Genomic DNA, 24,611 nt, shown 5'->3' on the forward strand with positions numbered 1-24,611 from the left:
TCTGGAGCAGGTGACACAAGGCGCATACGACTGTCCCGGTGATGAATGGCTCTGCCCAAAACCTTTGATCCTGGGCATTTCTGTATAATCTCTTACTATTTCTGTTTTAAGGTGTAAACCTCGTCTGACCGTTTTAACTAAAAGCACCAACAATTCTGTGGATAACAAAATTAAAGTTCTAAATTACGGGTACAATAGAGAGAGAATGGGCAGATGGCTTTAGATCGTAACATTATTAGTCCGCAAGAGAGGATGCTGTCAATGTAAATTGCTTCTGGGCTTTAATTAGTTAGGGTGGCACCGTGGTAACGCTGCTGCCTGGCAGGAAGGAGACCAGGGTCTGCATCTCGGGTCCTCCTTGTGTGAAGTTGGCATGTTCTCCCCATGTCTGGAGTGGGTTTCCCCCCACAGTCCAAAGACATGCACGTTAGGTGGACTCGCCCGTGTGTGTGTGTGTGTGTGTTTGTTCGTTCGCCCTGTGACGGACTGGCGCATTGCCCAAAGTTTGTTCCTGCCTTGCCTATGCTGGCATCGGCTTCAGTGCCCACCTTGACCCTGTTCAGGACTTAATGACCGACATGAATTAGTTAAGTTGCCAACAAACTCCTGTAAATTGTTTTGTTAATTCGTTCCTTTATAGATCATCATGGTTTGTTTTTCGAGCGAAATTAAAATTTCGTCAACATCATTATCGATTTGTTAAAGCTGCCGCCATTTCTGTCGTGTCACTTCGGCACACAGACAGACCGTGTTTGAGAGTGGACCAATGACAGTCGCCTCTCCAGTTGTTGGGTGTGCCTGATTATGCCAACCTCGCTGGGCTCTTCAGATCACCTGACTGACTGTTAACCTATCAGCACACTTGTATCCACCCCTTTTCTCTGACAGCCAATGACGTGGGGTATGGGGGGGCCGGGGGGCGGGTGTAACAGGTGCCACAAGCTCAGCCCCAACCTTGGCCGTTTTTTGTTTTTTATGACCTTTTTTCCATTCTGTCGTATGTTAAACCTGAGACATCAGACAGACGAGCTTCTCTTCTCAAGGTGAGGCCCAAAACACTTGTGCCCCTCATTCTTCATCGACTTCATTATATGAATTGTACAATTAAAGGTGGTGTTGGGGGTGGGGGGGGAGAGCAAGTAAGCGAACTTGAAGACAAAAGAATTGCGTTGATGGCACTTTGCACGACTTCTAGTCGTGGGGTATTTCAGATTTGCCCACCGCAGTTGCTGGTCTCAACAGTTTAAACAAGTGAAACCCTCTGCCCTCGTCTACTTTACTGATTGCTAACTTTCAGCCATACTCACCCACTTCTTTACGAAGGGTTTAACCAGTACTGTGATCCAGCCACAGTCTCGAACCTTTTATTTTGTTTTAGTAAGTAAAACACGAGACGTCACACATGCGAGCTTCTCTTCCGTTTACGAGGCCCAGAACAATTGTGTTCCTTATTCCTCCTCACTACATTCTAAGCCTTGTACTTCAGGTGGGCATTCATTGGCTGTCAGCTGTCACAGGGCCCACCTCAACGACTAAACACGGGGGATGTGGGAAGTCGGAGTGAGTCGCTGGGGGAGTCACATTAAGCGTGACCCCAAATGTGTCCAACTCCCTCAGATTATGGAAATGAAGGCTACGAAAACCGCTGGAACGATCGTAAAATATAACAAAATGGGGGTCAAAACACGAGAGTCACTGAGCTAAGGTGGTGTCCATGTTAATAAATGTACTGGTCAGCTCTTGGCAGCTTGGTAGGTGGGATTTTTTTTGTTTTGTTTTTTCCCCCTCTACACCCCGCACAGCACGTGCTTTTTGATTGTGTATCCCGTGATGTTTACAAGGCAAAACATTTTGAAACACTTAAGGATCGAATCACGAAATCGCTTTTGATTTTGTTTTGTTCCCCCTGCTTTGCCAGCTTGCTGCATTGGTTAATGTATTGGAGACTTCCGAAGAGGGACACTGATGTGAAATGTGCCCTTCCAGAATTAATAACTGGATTAGCAGCCCAGCCATTAACCTTTCAGCCATTGATTGGTTATTTTAGATCAAGGACATTGGGAAGAAAATAAAACAAGGCCCTAAGTAAGTGATCCCTGCCGTCACATGGAGCTTCCATCGAGCTCGCCTTCAGCTGCCTTTTGTGCTTATCAATATTAAAGCACTGGAGCAATTATCTGGCTCATTTATCATTAAAACAGATTGTCAATTTAGTTTTTGTGGAAGTCGCTGCGTAGCCCTGCTGCTCAGGCTCAAGTTCAAACACGAGGGCATCCTGGTAAGACTTAAGCTGCCTTAAACGAGGGCGGGAGTGATGTTGGTATATCGCCCGCAGACGTTCACGATACGGCAGTGCTCTAACCGGACCACCGTATACACACACGTGTTTAAAAAAAAAAAAAAATTACAGAGGGAAAAATGTAAGCCAACGGGGCAAATCTGGCAAACAAGAAAAGGGGGAAAAGGGCGCAAACATGAGGAGGATCAAGAAACAAAATGGCACAAGTAGTGTGGGCTGGCAGGAATCTACTTTTAATGGGCGCCATTTTGAGATACAGTGTGACTTCAGGTGCCACTATGGTGAAAACAAATCTATCATTATATAGTGCCTTTCACTACTATCTGCCTATCTATCTAGTATATAGTGCCTTTCACATCTATCTATCTATCTATCATATAGTGCCTTTCACTTCCATCTGTCTATCTATTATATAGTGCCTTTCACTTCTATCTATCTATCTATTATATAGTGCCTTTCACTTCTATTATATAGTGCCTTTCACTTCTATCTATCTATTATATAGTGCCTTTCACTTCCATCTATTATATAGTGCCTTTCACTTCTATCTATCTATCTATTATATAGTGCCTTTCACTTCTATATGTCTATTATATAGTGCCTTTCACTCCTATTATGTAGTGCCTTTCACTTCTATCTGTCTATCTATTATGTAGTGCCTTTCACTTCTATCTGTCTATCTATTATGTAGTGCCTTTCACTTCCATCTGTCTATCTATTATATAGTGCCTTTCACTTCTATTATATAGTGCCTTTCACTTCTATCTATCTATTATATAGTGCCTTTCACTTCTATCTGTCTCTGTTATATAGTGCCTTTCATATCTGTCTATCTATTATATAGTGCCTTTCACTTCTATTTGTCTGTTATATAGTGCCTTTCACTTCTATTATATAGTGCCTTTCACTTCTGTCTATCTATTATATAGTGCCTTTCACTTCTATCTATTATATAGTGCCTTTCACTTCTGTCTATCTGTTATATATTGCCTTCCACTTCCATCTATTATATAGCGCCTTTCACTTCCATCTGTCTATTATATAGCGCCTTTCACTTCCATCTGTCTATCTGTTATATAGTGCCTTTCACTTCTATCTGTCTCTGTTATATAGTGCCTTTCATATCTATCTATCTATTATATAGTGCCTTTCATTTCTGTCTATCAACCCCCCTCCCTCCACCCACACTCACTAGTGGTCACGTTTTAGAGCACCTCAGTTTCTCCAGTTTTTCTTGAAATGTAATCAATGCAGTGAATGACCTAAAATGGCGAGCAGGTAAGCAGTAAACTGCCAGAGGTTTAAATTTAAAGTTTAGGTTAGCAAAAACTAAAATTAAAAGGAAATTTCAGAGTATGACAAATGGGCCTTCTTCAGGGAACAACTAATCAGTTACGACCCACATGTGTTCTGCCGCAATTCAAGTAAATGAAGCCTTTCAAGTTGAAGCGTACAATTTGCACAGGTGTCCCAACTTGTGTTGATGACTTGACAACGCTGTGTGTGTGTTAAAGCCGAGCTGAACAGACTGTGTTCCTACACCATCTGAAGTGCTACTGGCAATTAAGAAATGAAATGAGACTGAACATTGTTACCGTTACAAGAGTAGGCCTTTCATTTAGAGAAATTGCAAAAACAATCCTAGTGTCAGTAAGTCCACTGGTGTCCTCCTCAATCCATTCCTTGCCAATTATCACTGGAATGTGCAACTCCTTACAGTACAGTGGCAGGCTAGCGGAGTGCAGTGGACACACAGACTGCAAAGTCTCCTTAAGTGTAACCCGGTGAAGGTCCGCCATGGCCACATTACTGGGTTACTTGTCTATGTCTCAAACCCGGTTTCTTGGAGACCAGTAACCAGAATACGGATTTCTTTGGCCTTTTAGAATCCAGGTTTCTGTGAATCACATAAAGACCGCCATCTTGCATTTTGTACCTTGGGCGACATTTTTGGGATTAGACTTGTAGGGATCCTCATGTCTTTTAACAGCTAGAAGTTGATTTGAATAAAATTGTCTGCTAAATTGCATTACAGTATCTTAAAATACTTGACAAATTGAATTGAATTCCTCGTTTCCTTTCAATGGATTTTCTTCTTAGTACGTTACTACCACTCAGGTCTCCCCTCTCATTAATTGAAAGGAAAATTAGAAAATGCGCAGCTAATATTTCTTTAGCCGTCCCCTCAGTTGCCTGGCAGAGGAGCCTTGCTAACCTCCATAATTTCTCCCCATGAGGGAGTTCACATGAAGATGGCGTGGCGGCCGTCCTTTGAGTCAATTGATCACAGCTGGTCGCTGGTTACCGGACCCCATCTGCTTTGTCTGGGAAGTGCTGCCTTTGGAGTGCCCTCTGAGGATTGTGTCACGTAGTCGGAATCTTACTCAATTATTAACTCGTCGTGACCCTCCGACCGATTGCATCAAGCGTTTCTGGGCAGTTATGCCTGGTGTGTGGTTGTGTGTCCTACTGGCGTACTGTAGTTTGGGGGGCAGCAAACATCGGAGTGTTGTGACGTTTATGTGCTTAAGTGGCCAACGTGCATCCTGTCACCATTCTTCAGTACCGTGTTTTAATTTATTTAGCAGAAAGCACACACACACACAAACTCACCTGATGTACCCCCAGTTTCCTCTCCGTTTAGGCAGAGCAGTGGTCTTGGGGGGGCTGCAGGTTTTCATTCCACCCAACTTTTTTCAAAACCTAACCGTACCTGACGTTTTGGTTTCCTTTGCTTCAGTTCACAAATTAAATTTGGGGATTTGTTAGATTCTTATAGATTAATATACTTACTGCCCACTTTGTTAGGTACACCTTGCTAGTAGCCGGTTGGGACCCCCTTATGTCTTCAGAACTGCTGTGGCATCAATTCAACAAGGTGCTGGAAACATTCCTCAGGGGTTTTGCTCCATATTGACATGATAGCATCACGTAGTTGCTGCAGATTGCCGCTTATCCATGAAGCAAATCTCCTGTTCCACCGCATCCCAAAGGTGCTCTACTGGACTGAGATATGGTAAGTGTGGAGGCCATTTGACTCCAGAGAACTTAATGACATGTTCAAGAAAACAGTTTGAGATGATCTGAGCTTTGTGACATGGCACGTTATCCTGCTGGAAGGAGCCATCAGAAGATCATCATAAAGGGATGGACATGGTCAGCAACAATACTCGGGTGTGCTGTGACATTTAAATGATGCTCAGTTGGTACTAAGGGGCCCAAAGTGTGCCACAAAAATATCCTCCACACCATTACACCAACAGCACCAGCCTGAACCATTAACACAAGGCAGGATGGATCCAGGCTTTCATGTTGTTGATGCCAAATTCTGACTCTACCATTTGAATGTCACACCAGAAATCAAGACTCATCAGACCAGGTGATGTTTTTCCAATCTTCTGTTTTCCAATTTTGGTGAGTCCTTGCAAACTGTAGCCTCCCGGTGTGGTCCCCTGCTGTTGTAGCCCCCCCATCTGCTTCAAGGTTCAACGTGTTGTGCATTCAAAGATGTCTCTTCTGTGTATCTTGGTTGTAACGAGTGCTTATTTGAGTTAACTGTTGCCTTTCTATCAGCTTGAACCAGTCTGGCCATTCTCCTCTGACCTCAACAAGGCATTTTCACCCAACTACCACTCACTGGATATTTTCAATTTTTCTGACTATTCTCTGTAAACCCAAGAAATGGTTGTGCGTGAAATTCCCAATAGATCAGCAGTTTCTGAAATACTCAGACCAGTCTAGCTGTCACCAACAATTATTCTATGTTCAAAGTCACTTAAATCGCCTTTCTTTTCCATTCTGATGCTCGGTTTGAACTACAGCAGGTCCTCTTGACAATGTCTACAAGCCTAAATGCACTGAGTTACTGACATGTGACTGGCTGATTAGATATCTGTGTTAGCAAACACAAGTGTACCTAATAAAGTGGCCAGGGAGTGGATATTTGTTGTAAAAGAGAGCAAGGACAACATTAAAGAGTTGGGGTGCCAAGACTACCAACCAGTAAAAAGTAAAAAAAATAAATAAATAAATAAATTGCAGGGTTGTCTCTGCAGACCTCAGTTCAAACAGAACTGTCAAACATGGTGGAGCTTCCAGTGGAGTCCTCCGACCAGGAAGAGGCGGGTCCAGGTGGACGGACACTGGAAGTGATGTCAGTATTGTTCTAGCCGTCAATCATTCAGCCTGCAGAGGGAGAAAGAGAAAGATGTTGAGACACAGCAGCAGCCCCTGGTGTGGTGGTGGGATTACAGTCAGAAGAGCCCTTTAGCTGTCTGTTAGGCACACATGCGTGACTATCTATGATATCTATCTAACTATCATATAGTGCCTTTCACATCTATCTATCTATACAGTATACAGTGTGTATATATATATATATATATATATATATATATATATATAAAATATCTAGTTTTAAATTCAAGGATGGACACGATGGAGTTATATGTAGAATATAGGTTGATAAATATTTGGTATATCATAAATTGTGAAATTAGCTTTGCCAGTTTTCTACCCCCAAGGTTTCACTGACGAGAACTGACCAAAGAGGGTCAGCCTTAGGACCTAATCGCATCCTTTTTTTCTTGTTTACTTGAAACATGAATAAAGCTGGACTTGAGCCCTGGTGTTGGTTGGGTGGGCTGAGCCCGAGCCGTTTCATTGGTCCAGTAGGGGTGGGTGGGTGGGTGTGTGTGTGTGTGTTTTTGTGTGTGTCAGGAGCTGCAGAGCAACAATAAAGTGGTATGGCTTGATTAGGAGGTGTGCTGTCTCTGCCATTTTCCATCCTGAAGAGAGTAGACCTGGCGATAACAAAATGAGGGCAGACCAGGAATGAGTGGTGTGTGTGTGTGTGTGTGTAATATATATATATATATATATATATATATATATATATATGTAATTTATTTATTTATATCTCTATCTGTATATCTATATTATATACACATATGTATGTATCTGTGTATATATTGGTGTGTGTATGTATGTATATATAATATATAAAATTCACTAAGCAGCCGCCAGCACAAGCAACACACCCATGAAGCACACAGGACGGAGCCACGCCCACCAAATCTAAGACCATTGGATATAACGACAACTTGCAGAGCCACGCCCACCAACTCGGACGCAGCAACTCGCAAAACACGGCGTCATTCGCGTTTGTTTCTGCTACACTCCACGTGCACCTCTGAGCCACGTTGACTTCATTATTCTTTTCGGTTATGACGCACGACCGCATCCACCATTGCAAACTGTTTTACATGCCATGGTCTTAGAATTGGTGGGCAGGTCTCCGTGAGTTGCTGTTGTGAGTGGGCACATGACCAGGCGGTGTGTATGCTTCGAGAACGAAGGTGGATGCGGCAGGACCATCTAAGAAGAGGCATGTTTGTCGCGGATGTGAATCGCTGAATGCAGCGTGTTAAACAGTTTGCGAGAGGTATCCCATGGTCTTACAGTTGGTGGGTTGGTCTCTGTGAGTTGCTCTTGCGACCGGGCACATGACCAGGCAGTGTGTATGCTTCAAGTGTGAGGGTGGACGTAACAGGACCATCTAAGAAAAATCGTGTTTGTCGCGGATATGAATCGCTGTATGCAGTGTGTAGAACAGTTTGTGTGTCACAGATGTGATTCGCTGAATGAGCGTGCAACGCCGGTCCTCCAATTGTCAGTCACGGACAATTGTATGTTGCTCTCTCCAGAGTTCCATCTTTTCATTCACCTACAGTCGTATCCTCAAACCCACCCCATTTGGACAACTGTGTCTTTCAGGAAGTGTTCACTCATCAATACATAATTATGCGGCTTGGCTAGTATATATATATTTACATTTATCTATATTTATATCTGTATATCTATATTATATATACATATGTGTATATGTATATAAAAAGTTGTAAAAGATTATTACATATTAAGTAAAAATTCCTTACTAAAAAAGCTACAGAAGCACTTTTTTTGGTTTTTGATACCGATAGCGAGAGGCTCCTGCTTCAGTATTGAACTCTTTGCAGCTTTTCTTTCAGCTACACTTTCTCTTAAAGTTATCTGTACTCATTTTGATATTTAAGGATTTCTACCTTCACCTGTTTGCAAACAACCATCCTGTGTGCTCTTTAAAATAGGGTTGCATTTTTTTCCCAACATTCCTTGGGTCATACTCTCTCTGTGTTAACGCTAATGCGTCACGTGGTGTAACGTAACTGAATTTGCGTGGTCGTTGTTTGGTTTTGTTCATTGCTGAAATTCTTTCTTTCTCCCTTTTGCTGTGTCTGTGTTTCCATGTATTAAATGATGTGTGCTTTAATCAGAGTCACTGTTAGCGCATTATGGCTGTGAATATGTGCAGAGGCTTTGAGCCTGTAGTAGTGATGTAGTGTGATCATCTGTGTTTGTCTGTTTTCAGAGGATCGCTGAAGACATTAATCCACACCGTTCATCTCCTTCAGAAGCAGACGGACCTGGGGTATTTACCTGTCGCAGACGTGCTTTACAGGCAAGTGTCACACAGTCGCATTCTTTGAGGTGTTTTGCTGCTTACTGTACTAATGTTAAAGCTTATAAATGTGCAAGAGAAATTTATAATGACACTTTCTTGAGTCCTGTGTAGCTTGTCTTTTTTTTTTTTGGTGTGTGTGTGTGTTTGTTTGTTAAAGTCTTGTCATTTAATCTACTCAGCTTTACGTTTACCCCCTGGAAAAATGAGCTAAACACGTTACATTTTCTTCATCAGTGTTTTTATGTGTAACAGAGACATGTGAATACCAGAACCTCAAAATAAACACAGTAGGAGACGCCACCACATCAATCATGCAGATTTTCTTTTTCTGCTGCTTGCACTTGAGAGGGTAGAATGTGCCCGTTTGTGTTATTGTGGGCTACGACAGCACAAGACTCGGGAACGTCTACGTTTCCCTCGACACGAATGACAGTCTCTGCATTGTGAACAAGCATCTTTCAATAACTTCACCCTTTTTCCACACAGCTACTTGCACAGTAACCTTCAGTAACCTTCATTGCTGTCACTTGATTCAACTTATGGTTCAGTTTTAGTTTGTTCTAAAACTGGCTTTACAGCTTCTCATTTGCACACCACTCAGTTTTTGCTCTATCAATCAAAACGCTTAGAAATATGTACGATTTTTTTCAGCATCATATTGTTTTCTCCATCAGATGGCAGCAGAACTCTGCCCCAAGAGTTATTCAGCCTTAACACTTTAAAGCAGATCATTACCATCACCCTGAGTCTGATTCGGGCTTAACTGTAAGTACATGGAATTTCAAGCCTGAGTCACGTCTGGGGTTAGCACCAAGGAGGTTAAAGGCTTTCATTCTTACTGTCCTCATGTTGTTTTACTTTAGTGGTACGTCAGTCCTGATGGCCGCAGTATTTGCATTTTTTTTTTTTTTTTGAGCCATTTGCATACCAACGTTGCTTAGTTTGATGAAGATGACACATACTGATGAAGGTTTGTCATCGTTCCTTCCATAGTCACATGTTTGAAGTCTCCAAGCGATAAAAGTGCAGTTTCAGAATGATTCATCATTTGAGTGTTGGTAACAGAATGAATCATTCCTGGTGCTGCGTCCCCATTTGCAGAGGAAGGAATATAAACATTAATAAGGACCATGTGATATATCTCCCTTGGCAAATAATTAAGAATTAAGTCATATCAGATGTAACCTGTGAACCATTGCTTTTTGTATTATCGTAGTATTTCCCTCTACTTACCTTTTACCTGTTTTCTCAATGGTAAGTGTACTCGTCAAGTTCGTTATCGGGTTGGTCTACTGTTGTGCTTTAAGATGAACACACACATACATAGATATACGCAGACACACACAGTGCACCATGGATGACACACACACAGATGGTTAACCTTTAGCACTTCAAACCACACAAGTGCTTTAGGAATAACACAGCCTGTCACTCAGCACTTCAAGAGACTGACTTATTATCGGCACGAACAACATACAATGTTTTAATGATATCACAGACCTAAATATTACTTTTGGTCTACAAGAATACATTTAAACATACAAAGACTCAGCACTCTTGACTATCGGCCATTATCAGCCAAGAATACCTTACCTGACGTCCTGTTACCTACTATTGAGTGGAGCTCTCACCCTCAGCCTTAATAAACCTCACAGCACAGATATAATGGCAAATGTCCGTGGCTGCTCCAGGTGCTCAAAGAAATCTGACTTATTATTTCAATCACTCTATAGACATTAAGACAAAGCTTAGGAAGTTAAAAGCAGTGTGGTATTTATTACAGGAATAATAAAAATACCACTAGAACAAAGAATAATAGAAAATAAGACTGATAGAAAAGTCTGGATAGATATATGTAGTCTTTAGAAACAGCTTTCGAAAAAAAGTAGCGATGACAAGGATGAATGTCGCAGGGGGGCGTTTTGATTTATCAATCGATGTTCATGAAAATGCTGTTAACTGACAATCGGATGAAAACTGGTCACACGTGTCTCTGTTTTCTTCTCTGACGTCGCTCTTCCATCATCGCTGTTTCTCTTCTTCTGACGTTGCTTTCAAATGAGGCATATTTATTATAAAGTTTCATGCCGTGGTTTCACAACACATGATTGTTGCATGCACCTGATTGGCTGGCTGTCAATATGATGGATGAATTTTGCTCAGATAATAAAGTTTTTTAAAGTTGCCTAAAACATTGCCATGTCCTCCTTTTCCAGGCTGTAAACCAAATTGTTGTCCCAGATGTCCATCCATAAAGTAATCAGTAGCCTGAGGTATTGGCTCAGTCTTCTTTTCCCAGGCTGTAAAACCATTTTAGCACTATGGTGTGAACAATTGTTATAAAAGTGAGGTGTAAGGGAAGAGGATATGCCTTTTTTTATTATATAATGCCTATACAACTGTCCTACATCTGAATTCATCTTGTTGGGATTGAGCAAAATCTAATAAAAATATAGAGAATAATTTGTAGATTTTATACACCATAACACTTGTTTCAAGTTTTAATGTGCAATTTGTAATTGAGTGGGACTGATGTCAGAGAATCTGTACCAATTCTAAGTGTCATGGTGTCAGTTGCCAGTAAAACCACAAGGGGGCATCACTGAGCCCAATTCACAGACACAGAAATACCTGAAACAATTGCAGGTTGAAATAAAGAACATCAACAAAACACATCAAATCAAGTCTTCTTCCAACTCCAAGAGAAGGTTGCCCCCTGCCTCCCAACTCTGTGACTTGGCTCAGTGGGGCAACAGGCCCTCTTTTAAAGCCGGACTCGGCAATTTCCCACACCCAACAGCACCCTCTGGTGGCACCCAAGGACCCCGACAGGGCTGTGTTTCTCGACTCCCAACTCCCATGCCAGTTGTCTTAATTGGTTTTGGCCCTAAGGAACACTGTCACCTGTCCTGATGGGGGAATGAACTGTTCCTGGCGTACCCATTCATTAAGTCCATTCATTATGGCCTCATGACCAGGCAACAATACAATACACTTTATGTTAGTTTAGCCCAAAATCACACAACAAGTGCCGCAATGGGCTTTAACAGGCCCTGCCTCTTGACAGCCCCCCAGCCTTGACTCTCTAAGAAGACGAGGAAAAACTCCCAAAAAAACGCTTGTAGGGAAAAAATGGAAGAAACCTCCAGAAAGGCAGTTCAAAGAGAGACCCCTTTCCAGGTAGGTTGGGCGTGCAGTGGGTGTCAAAAAGAAGGGGGTCAATACAATACACAGAACAGAACAAATCCTCAATACAGTATAAAATTAAAAATTTTACAAGTACGGAGCAGAATTTAACAGTAGATGATATCACATAATATGATTGGGAAAGAATCCTTTCTTTATGCCAGCCGGGATGCCTGTCCTTCCTTCCTGACACCTGCACCAGGAAAAAAGTGCCTGTTCCGTCTCCTCAGACAGTCCGTGATACTTGTTTTTGCTTAACGTCACCTTTTTGTTTTGCAGGCTGCTGCTGTTGGAAGGGGGGCCCGGCTCACCATCATGCCTGCTTGGTGGAAAACATGTGGTGTCTTGGGGGTTTGAGGATATGCTGTCTACACCCGACAACAGCAGTTCTGGAAGTGAAAGCAAAGGTATCTTTCTGCTCTTGTGGTTCGTCAGAGATGCCATTTATTTAGGAGAACACACCAATGAGGGCCTTTTTGTAGTTCTAGCCAATTGAAATTGGATTTTTATTTTCTGTACTCGCTGTACTCCCTTTTATCATCTCATCTTCCAACTCCTAGCCCAGTCTACAGATTCCAATTCTTCCTGGGGAATTCTCAGGTGTTTGTCAAGCCAGCCATGAGATTTGATCTTTCCCGTGTGTTCTGGGGTCTACTGCAGGGTCTCCACGTTCCTGGAGAGCTGCCAGGTTTCCAAACCACGTTCAACTAGCTCCTCTGGAGCCAGAAGCGCAGCGGCTCTCCCGAATCGCGGAGCTTATCACCCTGTCGGGGTGGTCCAGTAAAAATACGTAAAGTTAGGAGTAAAGTACGAGGTATGTTCAGAAAGTTTTTTGATATTGCCTGAAACATCGCCATGTCCTCCTTTCCCAGGCTGTAAACCAAATTGTTGTCCCAGATGTCCATCCATAAAGTAATCAATAGCCTGAGGTATTGGCTCAGTCTTCTTTTCCCAGGCTGTAAAACCATTTTAGCACTATGGTGTGAACAATTGTTATAAAAGTGAGGTGTAAGGGAAGAGGATATGCCTTTTTTATTATATAATGCCTATACAACTGTCCTACATCTGAATTCATCTTGTTGGGATTGAGCAAAATCTAATAAAAATATAGAGAATAATTTGTAGATTTTATACACCATAACACTTGTTTCAAGTTTTAATGTGCAATTTGTAATTGAGTGGGACTCAATTAAAGTACGAGGTATGTTCAGAAAGTTTCTGCACTTGTCTACATAGTCGCCTTCCTTTGCAATGCAAGTTTCCCAGTCACATGACACACTCAGACACGACCAGTTACTACTCCTCCCTCCTGCCTTCACTGTTTCCAACGAAAATATGAAAGTGCGGAAACATTTTGAACGTCCCTCATTTTTTGATGGTTTAACATGTGCAGAGAGCTCACGAAGAATGCTTGATGGACAGACACACGAACCCGCTAAAGCCGAATTGTTGCGATTCTGTGAAGTGTGATGCTAAACATCATGCTGTTTAGTGTTAATCCCCCACGTACTCCATGCATTGCACACACTCTTTTAATGAATGTTGTGATGCCACCGGGGGCATACCGCCACCCTAACCTGGGCACAGGTTCCACAGAACACCTGGTTTATTTACATCAAACACAAAGTGTGCACAAATCACCTACATAATAATTCCTTCTTTCTGCCAGTCCTTCTCCCTCGACTCCTCCTCAGGCTTTGTCTTCTCCTCCCGACTCTGGTCATCTGGTCAGAACTGAAGGGAAATTGGCCCCAAATTTTTGAGGAAAACTTGCATCCCCCTGCTAGACAGCTGAAGACGTCAACGATGTTAAACATAGCACTGAAAGAACAACATGGTGGCCTAAGGGGATACGAAAGCAAATGTCCCTGAAGTGGCCATGTCAGAGCCCTGACTGAAGTCCAACACAAAAATCCGTGGATGGACTTGGAAGAGAGCAGTCCGCTGCCGCTCACCACGGAATCTGACCAAACTGGAAACAATTCTGCAAGCGAGAACGGGCAAGCATTCCCCAGTCTAAGGTGTGCAAAGTTAGTCGAGACGTATCCAGAGAAGACTGATGGCAGCAATTGCAGCAAAAGGAGGCTCTACTAAATGTTCAGTCAGGGGGCCTGTCATTCTCATTTTTCATTTTTTAATTCATTTTCTGAGTCGTGTGTAAATAAAACTGGTACAAGTTGTTTACAGCTGGGTTTTTGATTTTGGGATGTATGACAAATAAAGTAAAGTCTTTCAAGGGGCTATGAGGACTTTGTGTAGCTCAAGGTGGGACCGGGTGGAGGCAAATTGTTGACAGCTAATGCGTCTTTCGGCACGAAGAAGATTAATCTAATTTAGAATTTAAAAAAAATGGGAGACCAGTGTAAGGATTTGTAGCCCCCCCCCGTTTAAAAATGTGGGGTGCACACAAGTGAGGGTCAGTACCCAGATATTATGTTGATCTACTGCCTCATTTTTCAGCTTACTCGTATCTCGCCGTCTCTCCACACCGTTTCTGTATAGTTCTTTGTTGTTTTTTGATTTTAATTTGATTTGAGTGACATCTTTATATTCTTTTCCATTTTGTTTAATTATGCGTTTAAGCTTCCTAATTGCTACACTGGTGGCGTCCTGTCTTTGAGTTTGCGATGCCGCTCGTTCCCATGGAGATGTGAAACAAGGAAAAGGCCACCCAAAGAAAGCCCTGCCGCCGGTCCCCACTTTGCCGATTGCACAATGAGAAGCGCCAAGACACGGCTGCTAATTCTGACGTTGCATTCAGCTTTTTTTTTAAATTTATTTATTTATTTTATTTAATCATCTGAGGCACACAAAAGGCTCGATGTGAGCTGAATGACTTTCACAATGCTGACAGACCAGCGCCTGGTACCACTTGTTTTATTTGTGTGGCACAATAGGGAAGAGGACTGCAAGAAAGTAGCTTGAAGTCTTTCTGGGCGACTCTTCTGTTTAGAATTTGTGTTGAAATTTTACAGCCGGTGCGTCTTTTTGTTTTTATATACGCAGCTCTAATTCTTTCCACCTCGTAGGGCCGTGTTGTCACAGTGCGTTCTAAATCTTTGTCCCGGCAGAATGGCCTGCTGAGTGGAAAATAAGTGAGCCCATGGTGTTACTGGAAATTGGGAAGGGATCTGTGACTCGCGTATGACTTTAATGCTTGTAGTCATTAACAGACATCGGACAACAGCAGGTTTATGAGTTTAATGTCCTTTCAGATTGTTATAAACGCTTTGAAAACGTGAACACACCCGGCGTTGAAGAGGGCAGGCGCCTCTTCACCTAATGACTACAGACCAGCGGCACTCACGTCTCACATCATGAGGACCTGGGGCCTCATGTATAAATGGTGCGTACACACAGAAATGTTGCGTACGAATGTTTCCATGCTCAAATCGCGATGTATAAAACCTAAACTTGGCGTAAAGCCACGCACATTTCCACGGTACCTCATACCCTGGCGTACACAATTTCTCCGCTCGGTTTTGCAGACTGGCGGCACCCAGCGTCAAAGCAGTGCTACTGTTCCTGTGTGGTTACCCTTTCTTTCTTAGACCCACATTCCTGACGCGGCTTTATAAATACACTGAAACTAACTGCATATTGTTTATTAGTGTAATGCATCTGATTGTAATTAACCTGCAGCAATATAATGGGCCAGGGAATAGCCATAGTATTCCATATACCATAACTGCTTTAGCGTTGTTACTCTCACTGCATCTTCTTCTTCTTTCAGCTGGTCCCATTAAGGGTTGCCACAGCAGATCATCTTTTTCCACATTACTCTCACTGCACCACTCGGAGTATTTATATCACTGTATCTGAGTGGGGAATCACAGCAGCAGCTGATCGGAAAGAGAATTATTGGTATACAGCATCAAGAAAATGCTTCAAAGCCTTTCCTGTACAGACCTCGCGGTTCACAAACAGTTTCATCCCAAGAACTATAAACGCACTCAATCAAGTGCTCCTTGTAGAACTGTTTGTACTTATAAGTACAATTACCTCACTGTAAACTTGCACTACAGTTATAATATTGCACAACTTTATAAAGCACGTATGATGACGATATCATTTTTAAGATGAAATGCAGAAATATATGTTGATTATATTATACAGATAAAACTTTAACTTCATTTAAATAATCTGTATTGTTAATAATTAAACATGTGAGGACACGGTCCCGCAGCGCTAGCTAGTTCAGGGATTGTTCCTGCATTGCGTTGTATTCTTGCTGGTGCTGACGCAACACTGGAAGGATAGACGGATAGAATAATTAAACATGTACTACGAAGATATTTCAATGTTCGTTAAACGTTCTGAAGAATCGGCGTTCTAAGCTTACAGATGGCTTAACGTCTATTACAGAGCTGATTGTGTGGTGATTGGGTATTTGGATAAAGAAAAGTAAGGACAGGAATTGGAGGTTAGTACGTTTGAAAGAGACAGAACTTCTGTAATAAATTATTTCATCAAAGGTCGCGCATGGCGCAGCAAGCCTCTTGCATGAGACATGAACAAGCACTGCGCCACTGTGTTACCATGTTTAATAACATGCTTTCATTCCTGTCATCATGAAAAAGATATCACGTATACATCTCAGTATTTTAATTATTCAGAGAGCTGTAATATCACGAATGTAATGGATTCTGTGTCCTGTTGGAGAAAGAGAAAGAACGGAAGCTCGTAGTGATTCACACACACAGAGCATAAAGAAGATCAAACATAGAACAAAGCATTTAACGCACTACTTTAGTTATGATGGGATTTGAGAAATTAGTAAAATAAACGATTTTAAGATGAAGTTTATGATGTTCTACTTTAGTGACAAAATAAACTACGTGATTAAAGTGGACATTTCGAGATTAAAGTTGACATTTCGTGCTTTTTTCCCCACTGTGTGCCTATTTTTTTTCTCTGTACCCTAATAAGCTTTCATATGACACTCGGACGGTGGGCTACGACTCGCCTTTTCACGGCGACTTTGATATGTGATTTCTTTTTTATTTCAGGCACTGTGCGACTTTGTGAACTTGAGCTTTCGAGTTTCTCCGACACTCTGTCACTCAATCAACTTCCTTTTGTTGATTATATCACTGTTTAAACCAACAAATAGTACGTTTTTCCTTTGCCTCCACTTGGTATTCGCTGAAATTCTTATATTTTCTCCTGTGCTTTTTCCATTGTCTTTTCACAGAAGGCTGTTTATGTTGATTTGCATATTCAAAGAGGTATAATTCTGGGAGGAGTTGGGGCGGGACAGAAGGCGCGTGCACGTGCGTTACTTTTCACGCTGATCGGGATTTATGTAGCGGAAGAACGTGGAAGTTTGCATACGCACTGATTCCTGCATCTGGATTTTTCTGCGTATGCACATTCCCACTTTTGTGCTTACGCCATTTTATAGTGTGAGTTCTACGTACAGCGTTATACATGAGGCCCCAGGTCCTTGACTATAGGGGTCCACTTGCTGTTGACCACCTGAACCCACTGCAGCTTGCCTATCGGACAAAGACTGGAGTGGAGGATGCAGTTATCTAGCTGATCCACAAGGCTGGGCAGAAATGGCCGCACTGTGAGAAGGATGTGTTTCGATTCCTCCGGTGCCTTCAGTACCACCAGCCTTCCCTGGTAAGCAGTCAACACAGAGATTAGCAGGTGAATGAGCTGGTGGTGTTCTGGATGATGGATAATCGGTCAGGGCAGACCACAGGACTGTGTGAGCAATACTTCACTCTGTACACCTCCAACTATAAATGTAACAGCAGGTTTAGTCACTTGAAGGCATTGATTCTGCACTTATGGGGTGTATTGACAAGGTGAAGAGTCGTTAGTGGAGAACTTTTAGAATTGTCTGCAACGCAACATTGGCTAAACCAAGCAACAGGTTACTGACTTTTGCCGCACCAAAGAGCCTCAATTTAGGGAGTAGATGTGGTTTGGGGTCCTCGTGAGAGACGGCTTTCACTGGTCTTGTAACACAGAGGAACTGCATAAGAAAGGGCTGAGCAGACTCTTCTTCCTCAGGTGGCCCTTTAATATGGGAAGCGACATCCTTCACATCTTTTACATTTCTTTGATGGCCAGGGTGGGGTGCTGGTCTAGTGTCATCAATTCAGGAGAGGCCCAATGAATCAACAAGTTAATTAAAATGGCAGGCTCAGTTCTGGGATGCACTCTGGACCCCCTGGAGGTAGAAGTGTAGGAGAGAATGAAGACAAAACTGAGTGCCATTATGGACAATGCTGCACATCCTCTCCATTACACACTAACACTGAGGACATTCAACCAGTGAATTGTTCAGCAGAAGTGTGTTAGGAAATGCAACTGGGGGTCCTTTATACCAGCGGCAATGCACCTGTATAGTGCCTCACTGCAACTGTGACTGCCATTTTCTTTCTTTTTAAATTTTTCTTTCATTTTAGTAATTCTGGTGTGTGTTCAGGTCATATTGTGGACTATGATGTTTGCTGATGACATTGTGATCTGTAGTGAGAGTAGGGAGCAGGTTGAGGAGACCCTGGAGAGGTGGAGATATGAGAGGAGAGGAATGAAGGTCAGTAGGAACAAGACAGAATACATGTGTGTAAATGAGAGGGAGGTCAGTGGAATGGTGAGGATGAGGGGAGTAGAGTTGGTGAAGGTGGATGAGTTTAAATACTTGGGATCAACAGTACAGAGTAATGGGGATTGTGAAAGAGAAGTGAAGACGAGAGTGCAGGCAGGGTGGAGTGTGTGGAGAAGAGTGTCAGGAGTGATTTGTGACAGACGGGTATCAGCAAGAGTGAAAGGGAAGGTCTACAGGACAGTAGTGAGACCAGCTATGTTATATGGGTTGGAGACGGTGGCACAGGAGACAGAGCTGGAGATGGCAGAGTTAAAGATGTTAAGATTTGCATTGAGGGTGACGAGGATGGACAGAATTAGAACTGAGTACATTAGAGGGTCAGCTGAAATTGGACGGTTTGGAGACAAAGTCATAGAGGCGAGATTGCGTTGGTTTGGACATGTGCAGAGTAGAGATGAGAGGTATAAAGAGTGAAGGGTGCTAAGGATAGAGCTGCCAGGGAAGAGGAAAAGAGGAAGGCCTAAGAGAAGGTTTATGGATGTGGTGAGAGAGGACATGTAGGTGGTGGGTGTGACAGAGCAAGATGACGAGGACAGGAAGATATGGAAGAAGATGATCCACTGTGGCAGCCGAAAGAAGTAGTAGTGGTAGTTCAGGTCATATTGTGTGTGCATCCATATTTATTTATCTGTCTGTTTATGTATTTGTATATTTAAAGAGCTTCTATAAAAAGCCACATTTACTCCTGGGGACTAATAAATTTTGTTTGTTTGCTCGTTTTTTTCTATCTGTCTGTCTGTGTCATTAAGTTCCAGTTCCTATACTGGTAACTGTTTCCTTGTATAGAGTCCTAGGTGACCCCACTTTCTCCTGTATATTTTTTTATCACATGGTCTTCACCACAGTGTCTGAAATCCCATATTTGTGGTCTTGGTATGTCACACTACCTTTTATAGACCACCGTGGACACCACAAAAAAAAAAAGGCCCAGCAGCGGATGTACTTCCCATGACGGTTGAGGGACTTCAGTCAGCCACAGGAGTTGCTGGTTCAGTTCTGCACAGCAATCCTGGGGTCTGTTCTCTGCTTACCCATCACAGTGTGGTTGAGCTCAGCAATTAAATAAGACAAGAACTGGCTTCTACGAATAGTCTGGACTGCTGAAAAGATCTTTGGCACCAGTCTTCCCACCTTACAGGACCAGGATTATTCCAGAGTCATGAAGTGGGAAGGAAAACTCATCACCGACTCTTTGCATGCAGGCCACAGCTTCTTTGAACTTCTGACTAAGCTGCATCAAAAACGAGCAAATGGGCAGTAAGAGAAGTTTCTTTCCACAGGCCGTCAAGGTCAACCTTATCGAGATGAGTAGAAATACTGTAGTTGTTGTGTGTGCCCACTTTGTTCATCAGGGATATTCCAAGAAGCATAAACCTGCTCAAATTCTCCGCAGTATCCCCTCTGATGTAGATGGCAGTGTGCTCTACCTTCTTTTGAAGTCAATGGGCGGCTTCTTGGTTTTGCTGACATTAATGGTGAGATTGTTGTTCTGGCACCACTGAGTCATTTGGTCTATCATCATTATTGGTGATCAGGCCTTATGGCAGTTGTGTCATCAGTGAATTTAATGATTCAAATGGTGCAGTTGTAGCAGTGGGCTCAGCACACTACCCTGTGGAGTGCCTGTGTTGAGGGTCAATGTGGCAGACCTTGCATGATGAGGAACTCCAGAATCCAGTTGCCGAGGATAATGCTGTTGTTAACTTGGCTGTCATTTTCACCTGAAGAAATTTTTTTTTTTTGCTATTGTCGTCGGTTGACCTGTTAATGTCTTGTGAGACTTAGGCAAGCGATGCATGTGGTGTGTTCTTGGCCTACTAAAAGGAAAGAGCAAGTATGGCGATTACTTCATGATTCTCTTTCTCTTTATCCTTTTCTCTGCAGATGCCGATTTAGGCCGTTGTCTGGCCACAGATGGCCTTTATCTGTACACTACCAACTCCTATGGCAAAGGAATCAGTAAACTTGGCTCAGGGCTCCAAGGCACTTTACGGTAAGAGGATCAGCTTCTCTCTGGAAACACTGGTTACACCTGAACTCGCTCCTGAGTTGCACCCCATTAGTACTAAGTTATCGCATGCAGATTATGTGGTTTTACATAAAGTGAAGTCACAATGGAAAAGGCAACCGTCCTATTGCTGTGAGTATTCATTGCTATAAATTGATATTGCCATCTGAAATATGTTTATTTACCGTATATACTCGCGTATAAAAATCGATTATAAAATCAGACCCCGACTTATACGCCTGTTCAAAAATGTGACAATTTTTTTTTTTTTTTTTTTTTTTACATCTACTCGCCTCCTCCAATCTCGCACCAGTTTCTCAGACGCACTGAATTTTGTTGCAGCAGCACAGTTACCAATTTCTTTCACTGCTTCAACGACGTTTAATTTAAAACCAGATTCATATTTTCTTCTGATCAAGCGCTTCCATTGTACAGTAGATGAGGGATGCTCTTACGATAAAGGTGTATGAGGGTGTGAGACGCAAAAAACACAAATCAGTGCAAACGTCACTTCGGAATAGTTTGGGTATTACTGTGTGGTCAAGAAAGACAGACAGACAGACACAGAGACAGACAGACACAGAGACAGACAGACACAGAGACAGACAGACACAGAGACAGACAGACACAGAGAGACACAGACACAGGCACAGACAGACAGAGAGGAGAGACACAGACAGACAGACAGAGAGAGAGACACAGAGAGAGACACAGACACAGACAGAGACAGACAGACAGAGAGAGAGAGACAGACAGACAGACAGACAGAGAGAGAGAGACAGACAGACAGACAGACAGAGAGAGAGAGACAGACAGAGACAGACAGACAGACAGAGTGAGGAAATTCCCATTTGCAGTTTTGTTGCCCCGCTTCCCCCACCTTTCAATGCTGAAACGCATTTGGTGACATGTTTAGTGTGAGAATAAGGTGTTTAAATTTGGAAATATTTTAACATTTAGATGGCTTTTAGTGAAAGATATATTCACATTATTAATAAATTGATTAGATCAACATTACTTTATTAATTCCAGTGGGAGAAATTCAAATGCATATAGCAGCGGAAACATAAAATAAGCAAGAATACAGACTTGCAGAACAAATAATACAGCCAATCAATTAACCGATAAATAAATTAATACGAGGGATGCTCAAAAAGTTTCCACACTTTTATATTTTCGTTGGAGACGATGAAGGTGGGAGGGAGGAGTAGCGATTGGGCGTGTCTGCGAGTGTCATGTGACTAGTTATGTCTGGCAAGCCGGCGGCCCTTGCAGTTTAGTATCAGAGTTGTCACCCTGTGGTGAAGATGGCCGAGAAACTTACAAAGAGGAACGGCGTTCTGTCATACGCTTCTTGTGTGCTCAGTATGGGGATCAAGTTCTCTCTCATAGAGTCGTCTAGGAGTGGATTGAAATGTTCAAAAATGGCCGTACAAGTGTGACGAATGCAGAGCGCTCCGGATGTCTAGCTACAGCCGCAACCACAAGGAATGAAGAAAGAACCTGGTACTGATTTGCGAAGACAGAATCAGTACCAGAATCAGTAGACAAGTCTTTTAGAGACAATGGCTTTTGCTCTAATGGCAGACATTAAATCAATGTTCTATCAAGTGAAAGTTCCAGATGAAGACTCGGATCATCTTCGTTTCCTATGGTGGCCTGAAGGTAATCTAAACAATGAAGAATAACCGCTGAAGAGTTTGCAGGAGAGTTGAATGTGAGTGTTACATCTCATTCATGACAGCCTTAAGTTGAGTAAAGTGTGTGTCAGGTGGGTGCCAAAGCAACACCCAGCTTATAGTCCGGATTTCGCGCCATCTGATTTCCACCTTTTTGGACCACTCAAAGAAGCTTGAAGGGGAAGAAAATTTTCATGTGATGATGTGAAAGCAGCGGTGCATCAGTGGCTACGCGCTCAACCAAAAACATTTTTTTGCTGACGACATTAAAAAGTTGGTACGACGCTGGGAAAATTTGCATCGCAAGGGAAGGTGACTATTCTAGAAAAGTGATGTCATTTGTTTTTGAAATTCTTAATAAATAAGAGTTTACGAAAAGTGTGGAAACTTTTTGAACGCCCCTCGTAAAAATAAATGAGTACAGCAGGCAGAAGCACTGAATTGCCTGATAGCAGGCGGGCAGAAAAGACCCCCATGGGTGTTTCTTAGCACACTGTGGTGGAATGTGGAATGACCCTGTGGCTACAAGCGCTGCATGTGAGCGTCTCCTGGAAGGTCATTTGCATGATGTTAGGATTGTGGCTGTAGAAGACAAAACCTGACTGAGAAGGTAATAAATTGTTCAAAATGCCACATAAATTCACTAATTGGAGATGAGTCAGAGTACGGGAAAGTCGTGGGGGACTTTGTCTTGTGGTGCAGGGACCACAACCTGCATACTCAACACCAGCGATACAAAAGAAATGGTGGTGGACAAGCATCTGAGAACAGTCACCATTATGGGAGAGGACATGGAAATGGTGCAGAGCTACAAGGACCTGGGGTTTCACATAAACAACAAAGTGGATTGATCTGACGACACGGTAGCCTGACAGAAGACGGGTCAGAGCTGACTGGACTTGCTAAGGAGACTCGGGTCATTTGATGGGTGCAGCAAGCTGCTGGAAATGTTTTACCAGTCCAGTTCAATGTTCTCATCAGGAATGCCTGTGCCATCACAGGGCGAACCCTGGACCAGCAGGGTGTAGCTTCCGTGCTCCAAACCTGTGGCCCCACTACAAGCCCAGGGGGGGCTACCCTCTAGCTTTCTGGATAATGCCCCTCTCCCCCGACGGTCTGTCACTTTTGATATTCATGTCAGGGGAATCATGGGAGCCACTAAACCTGACGCTGAGGTGGCCTACAGTAACACAAGCGGTGTCGATCATGGGGGCCATGCACTGTAGCTCTACCCTGTCATGTGCAAGAAACAGAAAAAATAAAATAAAAGTGCACAAAGAACACGCATCTAGTGCGTCCCGATTGCGACATCGGGCTGTGTGTTGGTGACTGTCTTCAAAACATGTCACACTGATCATCAGTATGGCAGTGGACCCCAGACAGAGCTCTCCGACTGTATTTATGTTAACGTTTTGCTGTTTATGTGTTTCTGTTACACTTTTTTTCTTGTTGAAAGCAATCCACTGTTGTGCGCTTGTGTTGATTTATCATTTTCTGACTGCACTCTGTTCAGTAATTTTACTCAACTCTGGAATTACTGGTAAGCATTTGCCCGTTTCCTGGCCTTGAGCGTCTGTTTGTTTTTCTTCCCCTCAGTGGCTTTGTCTACTGCCGCAACGAAGAGCTTGAAGCAGGATGGATAGCTTTCAGCAACTGCAGGCTCCTACACCGACCCGCGTCTTTTGATAACAAACCTCATTACCTTTTCCAGATCATCGATCAGTTCACCCTCCAGGTAACCCAGCTTTAGCTTTTTAGAGATAATTATTCTATTGAATTCTTCACGTAATCGGTCACAGATTTCGTAGAGTATGCTGTGTTGTTGTGCTCTTGCATTGAAAGTCACACACATGAGATAATCGTGTGCTCTTGGGGCAAAGCTGGATTGAAGTTGTGGTCTCCCCTGTTTCCTTGTGCACTTTTCTGTATCACATATTGATAAAATGAAAAACCCTTTGCCCGTATTGTGCCATGTGCATTATGTGGAACATGTAATCTGATTACCCACCACTGCGCAGCTCTTTCTTAGAACCAAATTCGGCATTAATTATGCATGATCTACGTGCCAGACTGTGGAAATAGTACAATTATTATTGGATTAAAGAATAAACAAATGTACAAGGCAATAAAAGCGAGGTCGCTTTCAGTTACTGGCCAATTCCACAACTTCATTTCATCAGGTCAGGTGAGGTCAGGGAGCATGCACTGGTACAGCACACCCACCACACAATGAAACAGCTCAGGATCCTGGTTGGCAACCCTCCAGGCAGACACACAGTCCAGTCCCACCCTCTATCTGCGGCAGCCTGGTG

General features: G+C 42.9%; 1 protein-coding gene across 1 annotated transcript in view; it reads left to right on the top strand.

Annotated features, from left to right (window-relative positions):
• The window catches only part of LOC114669142 (probable E3 ubiquitin-protein ligase HECTD4), a 206,396-nt gene that overhangs the window by 26,803 nt on the left and 154,982 nt on the right, over positions 1 to 24,611 (top strand). The window contains 4 exon segments of the mRNA XM_051921368.1: positions 8,709 to 8,798; positions 12,267 to 12,394; positions 20,497 to 20,605; positions 23,896 to 24,034. Of these exon segments, the coding sequence (XP_051777328.1) occupies positions 8,709 to 8,798; positions 12,267 to 12,394; positions 20,497 to 20,605; positions 23,896 to 24,034 (466 nt within the window).

Source organism: Erpetoichthys calabaricus, chromosome 18 (genome assembly GCF_900747795.2).
Source record: "Erpetoichthys calabaricus chromosome 18, fErpCal1.3, whole genome shotgun sequence".
Classification (NCBI taxonomy): Eukaryota; Metazoa; Chordata; class Cladistia; order Polypteriformes; family Polypteridae; genus Erpetoichthys; species Erpetoichthys calabaricus.